Source organism: Coptis chinensis, chromosome 2 (assembly GCF_015680905.1).
Source record: "Coptis chinensis isolate HL-2020 chromosome 2, ASM1568090v1, whole genome shotgun sequence".
NCBI classification, from domain to species: Eukaryota; Viridiplantae; Streptophyta; class Magnoliopsida; order Ranunculales; family Ranunculaceae; genus Coptis; species Coptis chinensis.
Genome location: NC_141457.1, coordinates 96,297,702 through 96,315,649, shown reverse-complemented (window position 1 = coordinate 96,315,649; position 17,948 = coordinate 96,297,702). Strand labels below are relative to the sequence as shown.

General features: G+C 35.4%; 2 protein-coding genes across 2 annotated transcripts; both read left to right on the top strand.

Moving 5' to 3' along the window:
- The first annotated feature begins 610 nt into the window (after positions 1-610).
- Positions 611-1,684, top strand: LOC147519328 (uncharacterized). The gene has a single exon (XM_086590955.1). It carries the CDS (start codon positions 774-776, stop codon positions 1,251-1,253), a length of 480 nt encoding a protein of 159 aa, XP_086447081.1. The 5' UTR covers positions 611-773; the 3' UTR covers positions 1,254-1,684.
- A 12,896-nt stretch (positions 1,685-14,580) lies between these two features.
- LOC147519327 (protein CUP-SHAPED COTYLEDON 3-like) lies at positions 14,581-17,111 on the top strand. Its single transcript, XM_086590953.1, has 4 exons — positions 14,581-14,757; positions 14,993-15,216; positions 15,616-15,893; positions 16,313-17,111. The coding sequence occupies exons 2-4, from the start codon at positions 15,009-15,011 to the stop codon at positions 16,916-16,918; spliced, it is 1,092 nt and encodes a 363-aa protein (XP_086447079.1). The 5' UTR covers positions 14,581-14,757; positions 14,993-15,008; the 3' UTR covers positions 16,919-17,111.
- Positions 17,112-17,948: the final 837 nt, after the last annotated feature.

Sequence of the window (17,948 nt, the reverse complement as noted above, 5' to 3'; positions counted from 1 at the left end):
GGACCCACCACTTCTCAAGCTATCTGTCATTCTGTTAATCTGCAATGTATAGAAATTAAAAGAAGGGTAAACTAGTATTACTCCCTACTAGATAAGCCAATTAGAATTTCTCTTACTAAAAGCCTTTTTCAATATATACAAAAAAAATCAGTTAACCCAATTTTTTTTTTTTTTTTTTTTTTATTTAGAAAAGATCCTAATTTTCTATCTAGTGGAAGAATCCTAATTGGCTTGGGGATTAATATGGGTTAACCTTTACCAGAAAATCACTAGCTCAAAATTTTGACCAATGTAACTAAAATCATGCATGCATGTTTGCTTGAATGAGTAGATCCACAAATCCATTGCGTCGGCCCCATGTTCTGTGTGGCACAAGATTACAAGTTGACTATTACGTACAAATCAACAATGATTTCCTGATCGAATATATGGGGTCGCCCCTTGGTTAATCATCCGGAACATGGGTGCCAACAAGGAAAAGAACAAGCCAAGATTATATTACAGACCTTGGTTAAAATCCTTTGAAAGAAGGACAAAAGCTCTATAAAGAACGTAACTATTTTTAGTAAGAAAATACTAAAGAATGTAAATGTTATAAGGTCCCATTTCAACGCCAAATGGAATAAAACAGGCTGTAGTAGCGCTGTGAAGACAACATCTCAACTCTTTTCCTTCTCCTTTTCTCCTACTCTTCCCTCTTGTTAACACAACCAGACCAACAACAACAACAGCAAAGAGAAGAAGCTCTCTTCCTTTCTTGTTTATCAAACACAATGAGCTCCCTGAAGAAAAGTTTCTTTCCTTCAAGACCCTTGAAAGACTCTCTCCCACTTTCTCAAAACTCAACAACTGATCAAAGTTTACGTAGAAGACTCTCTCTGTCTGCTCTTTCAGTTAAAATTCAACCCATCTCTTCTCCAGCTACTTCATGGGCTTTGCGTAAATCCAAATCCATGTCTTCCTTGGGAGAATCTGCTGGTACTTCTATAAGGAAATGGTGGGACTGGGGTTGGGCTTGGATCTTAACTAAAAAGCCCACATTCGCTCAAGATCTTGAGATGAATGAAGAAGAATCAGCAATGCTTGGGTCTCATAGCAAAGGAAGTTGGAGACATGTGTTGTATAAGGTGAAGTCAGAGTTTAGAAGGCTTGTTGGGTCTAACCCAGTTGGTGCACCTAACGGTTTTAGGTACGATTCATTTAGCTATGCACAAAACTTTGATGATGGCAAGATCAAGAAATGTGAAGATTGAATTCCAATTCAGTTGGGTGGGGTGTTAAGGTAAAGAAAGTAGAATTATTAGATTTGTTTATTATTTGTTCAAATGGATTTATGGAGTTGTAATTAAATTTCATCACTGAATTGAGTGAGTGGCTGTTTACACTTCGAGATCCATTCTTTGCCAAGGGCTCTTGTTTAAAGTGCACCAATTCATATCTTGAAGGAATAATAAAAAAAAAAAAAAAAAAAAGTACTTGGAGTTCTATGCGGATCATAAAGATATACATCCGACGTCTGAGAATGGTGGTATTTGAGATATTGGTGCACATAGATGGCATCTTAGATCTCGTAGATTGTAATTTTTATTTTATTTTTTGTTAATTGAACAAGAGATATTGTATCAATTGCCAACTGTATTTTGTCTTGTATTTGTGAGCAATGAAAAATTCTTTTCTTCTTTCACATTATGGTTGAATTATAAAAAAGCTGTGACCGCGTTGAATATACAGAAAATGTTTGCACCCAAAATCCTGGTTTAGTACGTGACCGAATTTTTGGCATTTGTCACATCAAACCGACACTAGAGCACACGGTGTGCGGTGGTGCTTTTCTCTAAAAAAGAGTCGACAAATATTAGAATGTTTTCACAATGTATCGGGACAATGAGTCTATGAGACTATGACACCATACAGGCATAAACACGCGTAGAAATCTACCACAAATTGTCTTGACAAGAAACGGGATTTCACTACAAGAAAGACAAGCACTAATTCTTATATAATTTGCAACTGGGTCCAGACTCCAGACTATGGTGACTAGTTCTTGACCTGAATTTCATTAGGAGGGGACATTACTCATTTTTTACATCCACCGACAGATGGGAATTACAGAGGATCGAATGAGAAACAAAAGAATTAATAAGAAAAATAACAAGCCGGTGCAACGGGTGCATCATATAAATCAATTTACGAGACCAATAAATATAGACAAATATATTGTTTGGTGAGATTATGTGGACTAGTAAAATAGGAAGTTCACATCCATGTGAAGTTCTTTGTTTACACATTTTTAGCTTGATTTCAAAGTAATTAAGTGGCTACGATATTGAAGAGTCAAATTTAACAAAAACACTACATAAAATAAACAAAAAAAAAAACTTAAGATAAAGAGAACTAGAGAAGTAGAAGTTGGGGTACAAGTTGGGTTGTCAATGGGTTTCGATAACCCGATCCGAACCAAACCGATACAAAATAGTTTGGGTTTTGGTAATTTTGTTTGTTTTCTATCGACCCGAAATTGAACCAAACCGATAAAATATTGGTTTGGTTTCGGGTTTGTCTTCCACTGAACCGATATGAATCCGAACCGATAATATGGTATTTTAGTAATATTTATGATTAATTTTGAATATGTTTATCAATTGTGTGGTTAAAATTAACTGATTTAATTCAAATTTTAATTGATTTTATGGTTTTCGGTTCAGATTGGTTCGATTTCGGTTTGTAACATATCTTATCGGTTTGGTTTCGAATTCAGATTCTTAGTTTTCTTATCGGTTTGGTTCGATTTCGGGTTTTTAAATTTCTTATCAGTTCGGGTTCAGATTTTTCAGAATTCAACCCAAACCAATCCATTGACAGCCCTAGGTACAAACATTTGATGGTCAACTATGACTCTGAAAGGGCAGTGACCATTGTGAATGGTACTGAAACACCTCCTTGGTTCTTCAAGCAGTAAAGGCACATCGACAACACATGACTACCTTCCCGATGGAACATATTTATAGAGAGGGGAATAGAGTTGCTGACTTAATAGGTTGGGGTAAAAAAATTAAAAATAAATAAAAATAAATATATATATATTTATATATATATATATATATATACAGTCATTCTCTTAAAAGTAGCTACTTAAGTTAACTTTAAAATAAGTACGTAAGTAAAACTTCACCTACAAAATGAATTTAAACTTATTTTTGTATGGATATGATATAGTCAATATTAAGATCATCTCTACAAAATTTCATTTCATTTGGGAACCTCTAACATTGGCAAAAAACAATTACAAAAATTCAACATTTCTGGACCGTTAGATTTCTTTTTAAAGATGACAACAATTTTTATCTATGTTAGAAGTTTCCAAATGAGCTGAAATTTTGGGAAGATAATCATTATGGTGAGTGCTTCATAACCACAAAAAATTAGGGTTGAATTCATTTTGTAGGTGAAGTTTTACGATCATTTATTTTATTTTAAGTTAATTTTAACGATTATATATATATATAATAATAATAATATATATATATATAATAATAATAATAATAATAAATAAATAAATAAATAGAAGTTAATGAGTTGAGTCATGTACTCAGAGCATCATCAACGCGTTGTCATTTTTCATTTTCAATGTGACAATTGACAATTTTTATAGCAATTTTCATCACCAACGCATTGTCAAATGATCGTTTTGATTTTAAGAATTGTCAAAACTAGAGCCACATTGGTGAAGAATATAGAAATGGTGTGCACGGGACAACTTGACCCGTCCAAGAGTGGGACGGGACTACTTTAGCCGTCCAGCATTTTTTTGTTTTTTTTTAATAAAAAATTCAACGGTTCGATTTTGTACCGTTGGAATTAATGGTTATATTTAGTTCCGTTGGACTGGGCCTATATATATTGCATATTTGCTTAACTCATTTTTCACCAATTCACTTCATCTTCTTCTTTCTTTTTTTATTCTTCACCAAAATCACAAAATGTCTTCAAAAAGGTCTAGAGGTAGAGGAAATAGAGGTGGTAGAAATAGTGAAAACCAAAGCCAAGAAAACAGCCAACATACCTATGTTCAAGGTAGTTCAAAAAATTTTACAACTGTTGAAGATGAAATTTTATGTCATAGTTGAATTTTTATTTTAGAAAATACAGTTGTTGGAACAGGGCAAAATAGGCATGTTTTTTTTTGAGAAAATTGCTGATGAAATGAACAAGCATATGAGCCAGCTTGGTCATATAGGGCAACCACGAACTGGTGGATCGGTTCAAGCGCGTTTTCACATCATCCAACATGCACTAAGCTTATTTCAAGGTTATTATGATCAACAATTAAGAATGAATGCTAGTGGTACTAATGCGGATGATACAATGTCATGAGCTCGTACTATTTTTTTAACTGTTCAAAAAGAACATTTTAAATTTGAGCATTGCTATTGGATTTTAATTTTAAGTCCAAAATGGAATCATTTCTATCAAGCTAGAAGTGATAGTAGTTAAAAAAAAACAGAGAACCACTTCTAGTAGTAATGTTAGTGGTGGCATCAGTGGTGGATCAACCGCTAACAATATTGGAATAGCCAATATTTCGTTAGATGAAGAAAGTCAACCATCGAGGGAAGTGCCCGGATTAGAAAAGCGACCAAAAGGAAGAAAGTTTAAGAAAAGAGATGCTGATGAAGTTGTGCACCAAATAGCACAAACTCTGGAGGAGGTCAGAGACAATCAACTTACAACTGCAAAATATTTGCAAGAACAAACAGAGCTAAAACGACAAATGTTCCTCTCAATGAAAAAGGAAAAAGAAGACGAAATAGTGAGGCTTGAAGCACATAAAGAACAAGATATCATGATGCTTGATCTAAGCAAGTTTAGTGGTATTCAACTGACATTTTGGGAAGCTAAGCAAGCAACTATCTATCGTAAGTGGGTTGAACAAGAACAAGATATTCCTGTTACTCCTTCTATTCCTAATTATCCAACTTCTTCTACTCTATATATTCCAACCCCTCCTAGTCTATACATTCCAACCCATCATTCTCAACAGTTTGGGTCTTTTTCTTCTTCTGGATCAACAAACAATGCTAGTCGGGTCTTGGTAGTAATGACCCGCTCTCTCTCAATCCATTTATGAGGGATGAAAATGAAGAATATGAAGATGATAATTTTTAGTTGTAACATTTTTAATTCTAAGTATGTTGTAACGTTTTTAATTTCAAGTATGTGCAAATCTTATTCAACAAATCACAATCTTATTTAAACAAAACAAACTTGATAAAAGTACACTTAACATAAAATACAAAAAGCACACTTAAAAAACACAGTTAACAGAAAATTCAACTAAGACAAATCAAACTTAAACAAACTTGATGAAAGTACAGTTAACATAAAATACAAAAAGCACACTTAAAAAACACAGTTAACAAACTTATTAGTTGTTCCTTTGGTTGTGGCGTGCACCATAACGTGCTTAATGATGTTCAACCAGATCATTCTTCAATTGTTGATTAGTAGCTCCACAACGAATACTTAATGTCCTGGCTACCATGTTTTGCACAAATAGATGGTCATTACTCTACATCTCAACTTCATGCCGCAACCGTTCATCTGAAGGTGATTTCTACTTTGGAAGTTGTACATTATGTTCATTCTCAACAATCATGTTGTGAAGTATAATACATGTCTTCATTATACGGGATAGAGCTCCTCTGTCCCACTGACGAGCAGGCCTGCTAACAATTGCAAATCTAGCCTGTAAAACACCAAAACCATGTTCCACATCTTTACGAGCTGCTTTTTGCACTTTTGCAAAGTTAGTATCCATAGGAGTAGTAGGAGATGGGATTGTTTGAATCAGTGTAACCCATGGTCAATATATTCCATCAGCAAGGTAGTAGCCCATGTTGTAAGGATTGTTATTAACTTGATAAACACAAGCTGGAGTTGTTCCTCTGACTAAATTATCAAATAAATGAGAATTATCTAACACATTAAGATCATTACACGATCCAGGAATTCCAAAGTATGCGTGCCAAAACCATAGCTCCTGGTCATCTACAACTGCTTCCAAAATCACAGTCGCTTTTCTAGCATGGCCCAAATGAGTTCCATGCCACGCAGTTGGACAATTTTTCTATACCCAGTGCATACCGTCTAAACTACCCAACATACCTGGCCAACCGCGTTTATAACACCCCGTATTTTCTTTTATTTTTCCTAGTATAATACTAATAATGGATAATAGATAAAATAAAATAGGATAAGTGTTAGTGGAAATAGGAGACGTGGGTTTATAGGATAAACCCTCTTCCCTCTTTCGGGGGTTTTTAAAAACAGAGAAGGAAAAGATAGGGTTTGTCAAACACAGAGAGTTTTACAGAAAAGAGAGTTTCACAGAGAGGAAAGAGAGAAGTTCTTGCTGGAGATCTTGCTGACAACAGGAGGAGCAAATAAGTTCTGTATTGGTGAGTAGATACTTTCAACGATATAAAATATTACACTTTGAAAAAATTCTAAAACACTGATTTACTGGTGAATCATCGTTTTTCTATCGACTGTAAAGGTCGGAAATGTGGTTGTATACACGTGTGATTATTTGAACTAAATGGTATAAAACAAAGAAATACATAAGATTGTTAACGCAGAGGAACAGATATACTATAACCTTGTCATCTGATATCGATGGAAAGTTGAAGATTTATCTTTTTGTTTAACCAAGAATGAAATCGAGTTTCCATTGAATGATATAGTTAATTGTTCTTATATGGACTCAAAACTTATTGCTTGCTGCGAGTGTAAACTGTTTTGCCTGATGAAGTTATATCTTTGCTTTGTTGTTGTCGATTGAATTGAATGGTGGGTGTGGTGGTATTTTCCTTGGTTGTTGGTTATTGTCTAGTGAAGAATAGATGGGTTGTTGTTGCCGGAGGATGATGGGTGGATTTGAATGTGTTGGTGCTGTTAAGCTTCGACAGGGTCGCTAATGGCGGAAATATCGCGAGTTTTGATAAAGGAGGAAATCAAGAGTTTATGGTATAGGTAGGTGGGGTTTTTCGTGGGGATGAAAATCGATGGGTTTGATAGGGGTGCTGAGTGGTGGTTGTGGTGGTTTGCTTTGGGTTGGTGGTGGAGAGAGTTTGACTATTTGGGAGTGGGGAGAGAGAAAGATGAACCAAAAGACTTGAGGTTTTTTGTTGTTGGGCTTAAATGAACTTTGTGGGTGGGCTTGAGTGTTTTAAAATTTGGAAATTTCATTTTAGATTTAAGTTTAGACTTTGGGCCTTAGTCTTTGGGCTTTTGGGTTAGAGGAGTTTGGGACTGGTTGACTGTTGTTGACCCTTAGCAGGTTGACTTTGACTGTTGACCAGAGTTGACTTTGACTAGTTGACCAAATTTGACTTTTAATTCGGATTATAATTTGGTGTATTAGGATAGGTCTAGGACTATTAGCGTGTTCGGCTTTAGGCTAAGACCTTTATATATATACGTGTGGACATGTATTAACTACTATGTGATATTTCAGTCTTTTATGATATACAACCGCTATGATACTTAGACATCGATATATTAATAACCCGTAAACAATAATACAAAAAACAAGATACTCCTCCATTATCTGAAATTATATATACAATAAAGTTCAATAGTGTTCTCAACAATTTACAAATCTACACCCTTGTGGTTTTTAGAACTCTCGTGGATCTCAAGTTTTGGAAATGAGTTTTATTTGAAACAAGCGGATGATGTCATATGTTAGGTGGGCATTTATTGAATGTGTCCATTACAAGGAGCTCAACATTGATGCCAGTTAAGCTGTTTTATAAATGGGTATTCATTGAATGTGAACGCCATGAATGACTGGTAGATTGTTTGAAACGGACAGAGAAGTCAGCAAATTTTTGGGAACTAAAGCATCTAGAGGAATCAAGAAACATCTTGGAAGGCTCTAGAACTTTTGTTTTTTTTTCATATATATATGGTGGCACTGTGGGTTAGTTGTATTCCTTGATTATGCGGGTGTGCTTGGACTTGCATTTGCATAACCGATAGGATATTTACATATGTTTATTTAGATTTTCTAACTTTCGTTAACAACAGGGAGGTAGGACTTAATAATATTTTGTCCATTACACACATCGCAGGAGCACCCTACCCCTTATATAGAAGTGGATATCGGTAAGTTGTTAGTTATTAAAACAAATTATTATAACGAATTAATATAATGGAAGTTTTGCTTAGGAAGAAATTATGCCGGTTGAAATGACGGAACTACATGTCTTCCAAGCTGAGAATGATTAAGTTATGATATATTTAAAGTGTTAGTTTGATAAGTAAAGACTGAAAATGTTTATATGTGGTTATTTCTTTACTCATACCAAAGAAATTCCATTTTTGGGTTTTAAATACACCCAAATCCAAATGTTTGCTTTGTTTTGGCTTAACAAACAACGTTATTGGGTGTGTTCTTGGGAACATAAGTGAAAGGTAGTTGAACCACGGTGTGTGATTTGGATTCTTGCCTGGAGCAGCCGTTAGTTCTTTTATTAGGTCCGATTCTTTTAGAAGGATGCAATAACGTAGTTTTATTTTTGCATGACATGAGAACATGGTAGTGAAGAATTTTATTCTTAGAGTTTGGTTGATGTTTTATTTTGGACGGATGATAGCTTAATAAAGTGATGGAGGAAAATAATTTGGGATTATTTTAATTTAAGTTGATACTTTTATGATGTGGGTTGTTGGTTTTTGGCTTGTGTTGTATCCATTCGTCATAGCCTGGGTTTTTAGACAATTGAACCTAGTGATGTTTCAGATAATTGTATTTCAAATAATCACTTTGTAATTATTTAGAAATTCGGGTTGTGACAGCGTTCTTCACCTACTGTAAGCAAACGTGTTACATCTTCTTCGTTGGGCTTCTCAAGTACTGTTCTTCAAAACAGTTGACAACTGCATTGCAGAAATGGTGAAGTGATTCTCGAGAACGTACTCTCGGCAAAGTTTTATCCATGATCCATTGAATCAATTTGGACAACCATAAGCAAGTATATCGTATTGCGGTATTTGTCATTTTTATCAAACCAAATCCCTGGGCAAACCAAGAGCATCACAAAGAAGGCTTAAAATAATCATCAAAATTAGTGACAACTTTCAATATCTTGTTAAAAGTGGTCTTTCTCATCTGAAACCTCTGAATTTAAACTTTCCTGCTTTATAAGTTGGTCTAGTAGCAAAATAATCAGCCACCAACCGTTCATGCGCACCAACACGATCGCGGTTAGTATATTTTCTACCATCAACAGATCTATCCTATTTTGGTACAGATAAAACGTTGAAAGCCGGAATCATTGATGCCACTACAACTGCATCACTTTGCATTTGTTAAACGATTGCGGTATTTTCATCATCGTCGTCGAAAATTAGTTCACTTACTCTTTCGCACCAATTGCTATTATGACTACTAGAACCCATGACAAAATATAAAAAGTTTGATTGATGAGAGAAGATGAAGAAATGATGGATGTTTCACCTGTGATTCATCTGTGATATATAGCGTAGAAAGTAGAGAAAAACGATAGGCGCGAAAATAGATTGACGCTATAAAAATGGAAGGAATTAATGGACGAGACAATTTGTGTCGTTTAAAAAAATAATAATAATAATAATAATAATAAAAAAAAAAAATCTAGACGGTACAATTTGTGCCCTGCGAAATGGAAACAAGAAATTCTGTCATTTCGCGTTGGTACTTGAACTAATTTTCCTGCTATTTATATTGCATGCGTATGTGTATATTGCATTCTCATTTATCAGGTGGGCCTGTCACAGATTCATCATTCATGCACTTTTTTCCTGCTATTTGGGAAAACTGGAAGAGAAACCAAACCAGAATGTTTGTTGCCATGTGAATTCCCACCTCCCGAAAAAACTTGACCCGATAATAACAAGCCCAAAGGCATTTTAGATAACTAGTCGGTGCTATGGGCCATCCCATGGTGTAGGCCATAAAGGCTTAAGCAACCCTCTTCTTGATGACATTTTTTAGCGAATGAAACTACAACTTACAATAGCTTCATAAACTTGTGGTTCTATCACTTCGAAGCCATCATTCTATGTGGACAGGGCGGGCTCAAGCTAAGATGTGGCCATAGGTGAGACCTTTATTTGCGAGGCCTTTATTCTCTAGGCCATCTATAATCAAAAAAAAAAAAAAACACTATATATTCACAATTTTATATTTTTATTATAAATTAAGAGCCAAAATCTAAATATCCAAACGCAAATTAAACAAAAATGAGAATAACATAACCAAATAAACATCAAATCTATAAATAAATAAAATAATAGATTTATATTACAAAAAAAAAAAAAAAAAATCAAGTTTCCTAAGAATTGTGAGTATTAGATGATGAATTGATGATTAATCGTTTAGAACTCAAAGAGTGAAATTGACAAATTGTTAAACTTGAAATTAGTAAAACAGAACAAGTGAGAGAAAGATTTAATTAGAGAAGTATAATGACAATTTCTTTAATTAAGCCAGTTTAATTAATAGAAGAAGAAAAAACATAGAATGCATGTGGAGATTTTTTCATTAAACCTGGGATTTCCCCATTTGTTTTTGTTATTCCAATGAAACAATTTGATTAAATAAGCACACTTTTACAAAAACTGAAATTATTACACGCTTGTAGCCATTGGATTCATATTAATACTTCGAGATGTCATTTGTGCAGTGGACTATTAGATTGTATACATTCCAAATTAATTCACTCCGAATTTAGTGCGACGATAGAAAACCCTTTGTAAACAAATTGACTATCATATCTTTTTTGAGTGTTTTTTTCTTTATAAAATTATGTAATAATAAATAAATATGTGGATAAATTAGGAAATATGAGCCCTTCCAAATTTGAGGCCTTAGGCGCCCACCTAACTCGCCTAAGAGTTGAGCCGACACTGTATGTGGAATGAAGATGTTAGCTTTTTTGCTTTAGGAGAAGCTGAATTACTTGTTATAAATCACTAAGGGAATATATATGTAATATTAAAGCTCTTAATTTAGCTATATATGGTTCTCTAGATTATTGTAATTTTCATAATGACTTATAATTATATTAGATTAATCAAGTGTTGTGCATTCATTCTTATGCATATTTGTTTGTGTGTACTTCTTAAATGATATTATCCCCTACTAAAAAATTAATGATAATAAAATAATAAAACCAAAACTTTGTATTTAAGATCTTTCTAACCCGACATAATAGTTGTTTCGTCCAAACCATTTCTATAATTCTTACAAAGTTGGTTTCGTTTTCAGATTAGAAACGGTTTTAGAAATGGTGACAAACTACCAAAAGTATTTATATCTGTCACATTAGAAATTGCGTTTTTAGCAATGCCCCCGTTCATGACACTCTTAGTCAACGTCTCATCGAACAGCTTAGAGCATTCCCAATGCAAGCCATTCTTATTCACCTCCACGTCAACTCTATTTCTCCTATTTTCTATCATTTTGGTGAAAATCAAGGTGAGGCTGCCTAATGCAAATATGCCTATTATTATTCTCGGACAGGATGTTTGATTCCGTCTAAATGTAAAAATAAAAAAAGCACGCCGGACAGAATGAAACATCCCGTCCCGTCTAAAGTTAAAAAAAATCAGAAAAAAAGTCGAAAAAACACGCGAGACGGAATAAAACATAACGTCCGAAGTTCCCAACTCAGCTACTATCTCGGTTGAAGGTTTCACTCTCGTTTTGACTTGGTAAAATAGTTACCTTGATATTCACCTTTGCATTGAGCAAAAGTTTTTGACCATTTGAAAGTGAATATTGTCACATATCAAAGGTCTTTGACCATTTAAAAGTGAATATTGTCATATCTTCTTGATATTCATTTGCATTGGAATACTCTTAATATAGGTTGGACACACAAAACCTGTTTTCTTTATTGCCGACCGATCCGGCCCTACTGGCCGGAGGCCCACTTCACTCACTGGTTCCAGACTTCCAGCTAGCTTGGTGATTAAAAAGGCTAACCTGATTAAAATACATTTAGATTTGAGACAAGCCCCAAAGGGCAAGGTGTCCGATGCAGATGAATTTTGTCCTAACCCAAATGTCCACACATTGAGGCCACAACCACAACTGCACATTGAGGCCACAACCACAACTGCACATTGAGATATACTTTGGAAGAAGCTGCAATTAACGACAAAATTTTAAACCAGTACGGTGGTCCCACACCTGCACCTCATCTACGTAGGTCCCACAGAAAAGCACATAGGTTTGGCGTGTGCACGAGTGCATCTGATGAGAGGTCTTGTCAGTTTGCTAAGCCACCACTCCCACGTGCAGCTGATCATCATACAGAGAAACAACTCTAATTCGATTTAATTTCGTTCAGTCTCTTGTTGATTCTTCTTCTTACATTCAAGTATAGAACTATAGAAGTATAGAACCAGAGATCTATTTATTTTTGCATTGATCGAGGCTGGCAAAAATAATTACATTCCACCGGCAATGACACATTTCTTGGATCTGTTAGATCCCATAGTCCAGCTGTGGTGGTGGTCGTAGGCTTGCAGCACCTATGTTATTTATATCTATTTGTTCTGACTGTACGCGAAAGATCACACTGGTAAAGATCGTTTCTGTACGAATTTTGGGGTTGGCGATGAATATAGTGATCCACCATTCAACAATTATTACTGGGTAAATTTTTGTTTTCTTTTTTCGAATGATCTTATGGGTCCATCACCACCGAAAGTATACTGTCACATGGAGAGTTGCATACATGCTACCTCACTAGAAACCTGGCCCTTTCCTTCAATTTAGCCATTTAGGCGAGGAATGCTACGATGCAAGTCATGCAACTCACTTGAGATATGAATTTTCGAGAAAAAGAATCACTTGTGATTTGGATACATGCCTCTCACTAAAAACATAAAATATTTGTTCCCTCTGATTGTAAACGTAATTTTTTGTGAAAATCTAAGCATAGTGCAAAAGTTTTGTGGTTGTAGTGAGAGATGCAACTCAAAATTGAGTTCCCAAGACAGAAACAGTCTATTCGAAGTGAGGTGTTATGTATGCAACTCCCAAATTCCTGATCTGGTAGCATTCCACCTCAGTTCTTTAACTTCTTACCACTATTTGAGTTACGGATAAATTTAGATACGTAAACAATGTGGTATACTAATAATACCTTTGTGGATTTCAATTAGGGCTTGTAGTTGCTTCCTAATATATGCTCACCAAACCAAATTCATAAACAGGTCATAAGGATTTTTAAGTCGCCTTTAATTTGTCTTTGGAGCTAACACCACGGCGCCTGGTGTTTGGTATCACATTAAGTCTTTAACGCTTTACTTCCCAGTTCCAAGCACTATCCAATCAAATGAATGATTGATCAAGTTAATTACAGTTTAGCAAACAACAATGTCCTATATTTATGTCCCAAAAAGGCATGGTTTTCATTTCAGGTATGTAGCTCAATATGAATGTCATTATTCATTTTAGCCGGTGGTTTATGATTAGAATAAAAATGAATTTGAGCATTTCAGGAGCAAAAGAACAGCAGTATTGAAGGACAAAGAGACCATAAAAGCTCTGACTTTGCTTCCAATACTATCTTCTCCTCGGGCATAGCATTGGATGATGAGATGGTGCAAGTTTGCAGCGCCACTGCCGCTCGTCCTTAATATCGAAACTGATGCATCTATATTCTATATTCATTTTGGTACTGCTAATTTTCCTCAATTGTATACCTAAATAGGATCCTTCCTACTTTTGGTGGATAAAAAAAATTCGTACTAGAAGTTAGCCACAACACTCAAGTTAACACGTCTACATAGTATTTTGTTGGAAGTTGGGAAATATTTGCCCTCCTTATTTGTTACCGTCGGTGATTTTGTAAGAAGAATACTAGCATGAAAACATAGAAATATTATTATGTGAGAATGCAACAACACCAATACCATGTAAACATGTAATATTTTTTTTTTTTTCGTTTTTTCGTGGTAGTACCGTAGAAAAATGTTTTACAAAGTTTCACGAAATTTTGTAATATATTTCAGATTTCAAGGTTCTAGTACGAGGCATGACACACATTTTTGAACTTGTATTTTTGGCATCTATTTCAAATTTTCAACTAAAACTTGTGGCTTTCTGTCTTTTAAAATTTCAGCCAATCTGAGATTTTGAACCATAGCTCAACTGTATATGACTATCTTTTTTTTTCAATAATCCAATTTTTGCATCAAAGATTTCACATGCCAGTAGATACATAAGCTAAAAAATAAAAGACAAATAAAAATTGTTGATGGGATTGACTGATTGAGTCGTCTGGTCATGGAACCATTGACTTTTCGCTGGTCTATTTCCAATCCACATGATTGACATGTCTTTGGAATAAGATTATCTCGTCGTGAGACAACTTTGTTAGCCAAATACGCATGAATGGCAACAAATGCTAAAGATCAATTATTCATCGAGTTACTAAATTTTGTATGTTGGATGACATTATGGAAGTATATATGGCATAAAGAACAAGCTGATGATGAATCAATTTGTTTTCTACAACTATAAATGCAGGAGAGTGATAATTTATCCAGTCTCTCTCTCTCTCTGACTCTCTCGCTCAAATAAACATGGACACACACGCACGCATAAATCTCTGTCAAAACCGACTCCGCAATAACTCATAATCTTTGCTATTTTCTTGATTAGTTTTTTGCATGTAGGGAGCTTTTCAGTATCAGGTGAGCTTTTAATAGTCTGTCTAATTTAACAGATAGCTACATAGGCATATAGGCTCTGTGAAATCCAAATCTTTCTCTCCTTCATAGATTTACCCTTTCTTCGGTTTCAGTGCTACTTCTATATATAAGCACTTTCACATTCCACTCATCTATATCAAGTTATCAACACCCCCTTGCAAACTCAAGTTTAAACACTCTAGTTTTTTCTAAATATCCAATCTTCCTTTCAAAACAGTTTGTCTGAGTTAATCATGACGATGCTGGGTATGGAAGAAGTGTTAAGTGAAATGCATGGTGAGAGCACAAATGAACAAGGTTTACCACCGGGGTTTAGGTTTCACCCAACTGATGAAGAACTTGTCACATTTTATTTGGCTTCTAAAGTGTTTAATGGGAGCTTTTGTGGAGTAGACATTGCTGAGGTTGACCTTAATAGATGTGAGCCTTGGGAGCTTCCAGGTATACGTGCATCTTGTCACTCTAGCTTGTTCATTTGTTTGATAGGTTGTTGACATTTTCTATTGAGTGTGCTTTAAGACATTTGTCTGTCTTTTCTATCAATATTTAATCATACTTAAAAAATGGCTTAAGTAGACAAATTTAGTCCAAGTTTCACATATTTTTGGCATAGCAACTCCATTTCAATCTATTCTTTATGATCCAAACATTCCGTTTCTCTTAATTTTGGGTCATTGTCAAATACATGCAGTTAAATGTGGTCCTTCACATATGAAACTTACAAATATTAGTGATTTCCTTTCAATCTTTCAACATCAGAAAGGGGAAAGTTGTGATAGATTGTTAAATCTCTAACTATGTAAACTTAAGTGTCTCCTTCTTCATTAATGTAACATGCAGATATGGCAAAGATTGGGGAAAGAGAGTGGTATTTCTTCAGCTTAAGAGACAGAAAATACCCAACAGGATTGAGAACAAACCGAGCAACTGAAGCTGGATACTGGAAAGCAACAGGGAAAGACAAGGAAATCTATAGTGCATCCAATGGACCCTTCTTACTTGGGATGAAAAAAACTCTGGTTTTCTACAAGGGTAGAGCTCCACGTGGGGAGAAAACCAAATGGGTCATGCATGAGTACCGTCTTGTGGGTGACTTTTCCTCTCGCCACACTTGCAAGGTAAAAAATGAAAAGAAAAACTGTACTTTCTATATATCGCTTTGAATAGAATTGAAGCTCATATTTGATTAAATAAATGTGATTGTTACTGGGCAAAGCCGCAAAGCTAAAAAGATATGAATGTGGGATATGGAGACTGGAGTTGGTTATCTATCCAACTCCTCGAGTACCACCTAGAATGTGAGATAAATTGCTAAGGATATAGGAATATAGCTAAGCCAGACCTTAGCTTTAGGTGCAGCAGTAAGCAGTCCATATTTAATGGCATAGTTGCTTGCACAAGAAGAAAGCGAAGCAATAGGAAGTGCCCAAACAGTATCGGTATTCTGTAGTGACAAGTGGAATTTGTCAGCTGCTCTTTCATTCCGAATACTTTGTTTCTTTAGCTCTAATGTATGCAACGTTTGAAATGGTGGCAGGATGAATGGGTGATTTGTAGAATACAACACAAGGTTTCTGGAGGGGAGTACCACAAGAAAAACTCCTTGTCTCATTTACACAGCTATCTTCTTAAATCATCTTTCTCTTCCTTGCCTCCACTTTTCGAATCTCCAACAGCATTGCTAGATTCTGAATCTTCAAACCACAATCATATCATTAATCAAAGCACAAATGATTTCAAAAGTCTAGCAGACCCAAATGTCTCTCAATCCAACAATTTATTTGCCATGGATTTCCAGTCATCATATTCACCTACATTCACAGATAATACCACAAACATCTCACCATCTTCTATCCGCTTAAAGACCCTTCTGTCACATCAGGAGAGCACTAGTAGTGGCCAGTACAAAGAGACCAACTTTTCCCATATACAAGAAGTTGATGCTAACCTGCACTGGATGGATAAGATGGAGCACCAAGACGACCCAACTCACCCCTTGTGCTTTGAAATGGATGGGGGCGGTGGGTTTTGGGGTTCTCAGCATCTTCACAACACTAATCTTCGTGACATGTCCACTTTTATTTCTCAGAATAGGGCTGGTTTTCAGATGATGCTGGATCCCTTTCTTCAGAGGTCCTGTTGAATCTGAACCTTTGGATGCTTAAGATGAAATTATCCTTGTTACCTTCGGATATTATATATTTATATGTATTGCACTGTAAATATTGAAGTACATCTATTGTCTCTCTTCCAATTAATCTGTGGGAAGTTCTTACTTGACGTGGCACGCATTTTTTGTCATCTGACTTTTATCTTAGACAATGATGATTGATTGATGATGTCCACTGCATGCGTGTCCTTTTTTTTCGATAAACGCACCCTTCAGATGTCTACACAAAATGTCTTTTTTTTTCTCGATAATCAAGTCTACACAAATGATGTTACTAACATACTATTGATCAGAAATGTACATGTACTGAGGGATGGCAATGACTACCACAATGCTGAGCCATGGCCCATGGGATGTCATAGACTCATAGTCGGGAAGAAGATTGCCTTTTGTCTTAAAAGGGATTCTTCTTATCCGCTCCATGGCCACCAAGTGAATCCAAAATTGATCTGAAGAGCAAGGCCAACCATAGTCTACTCTTAAGACTCTAGATCAGGAAGGAAGTGAGCATTGTACATTTGTAGTTTTGTACTGCTCCCTAATCGAAATCTAGACGGACTATCTGAGTTTCAGTTTAAGAACTGATAAACTACACTTTTGGTAAGGGAGCAGGGCCAGGGAGTACTACAACTTTCTCAAGCGAGTATTTGTGGCGAGGGCGTATTAGATCAGGTAAAAAAAGGACAAAAGGAAGAGAAAGATACCGCCAAATGAATCTGAATACTAACACAAGTACATAGAATGGAGAAGTGGACACAATTCAGGTGGTTCAGGCCTCTCAGTCTGCATCTATTGTATCTTGAGAAACGGGGTACCATAACCTGCTATGGTATGGAGGACACGAGACGGCGCTGTCTTCTCTTAAAAAATTTCAAAGTACAAATTAAATCTGATCAGCTGCATTTATTTCCTTGTGAAATAGAAACCAAAAACTTGATCCAATAGGGCACGCAATAAATTGAAATCTAAGTCGCTAGGACTCAACATTTAAAGTCAAGTTGAT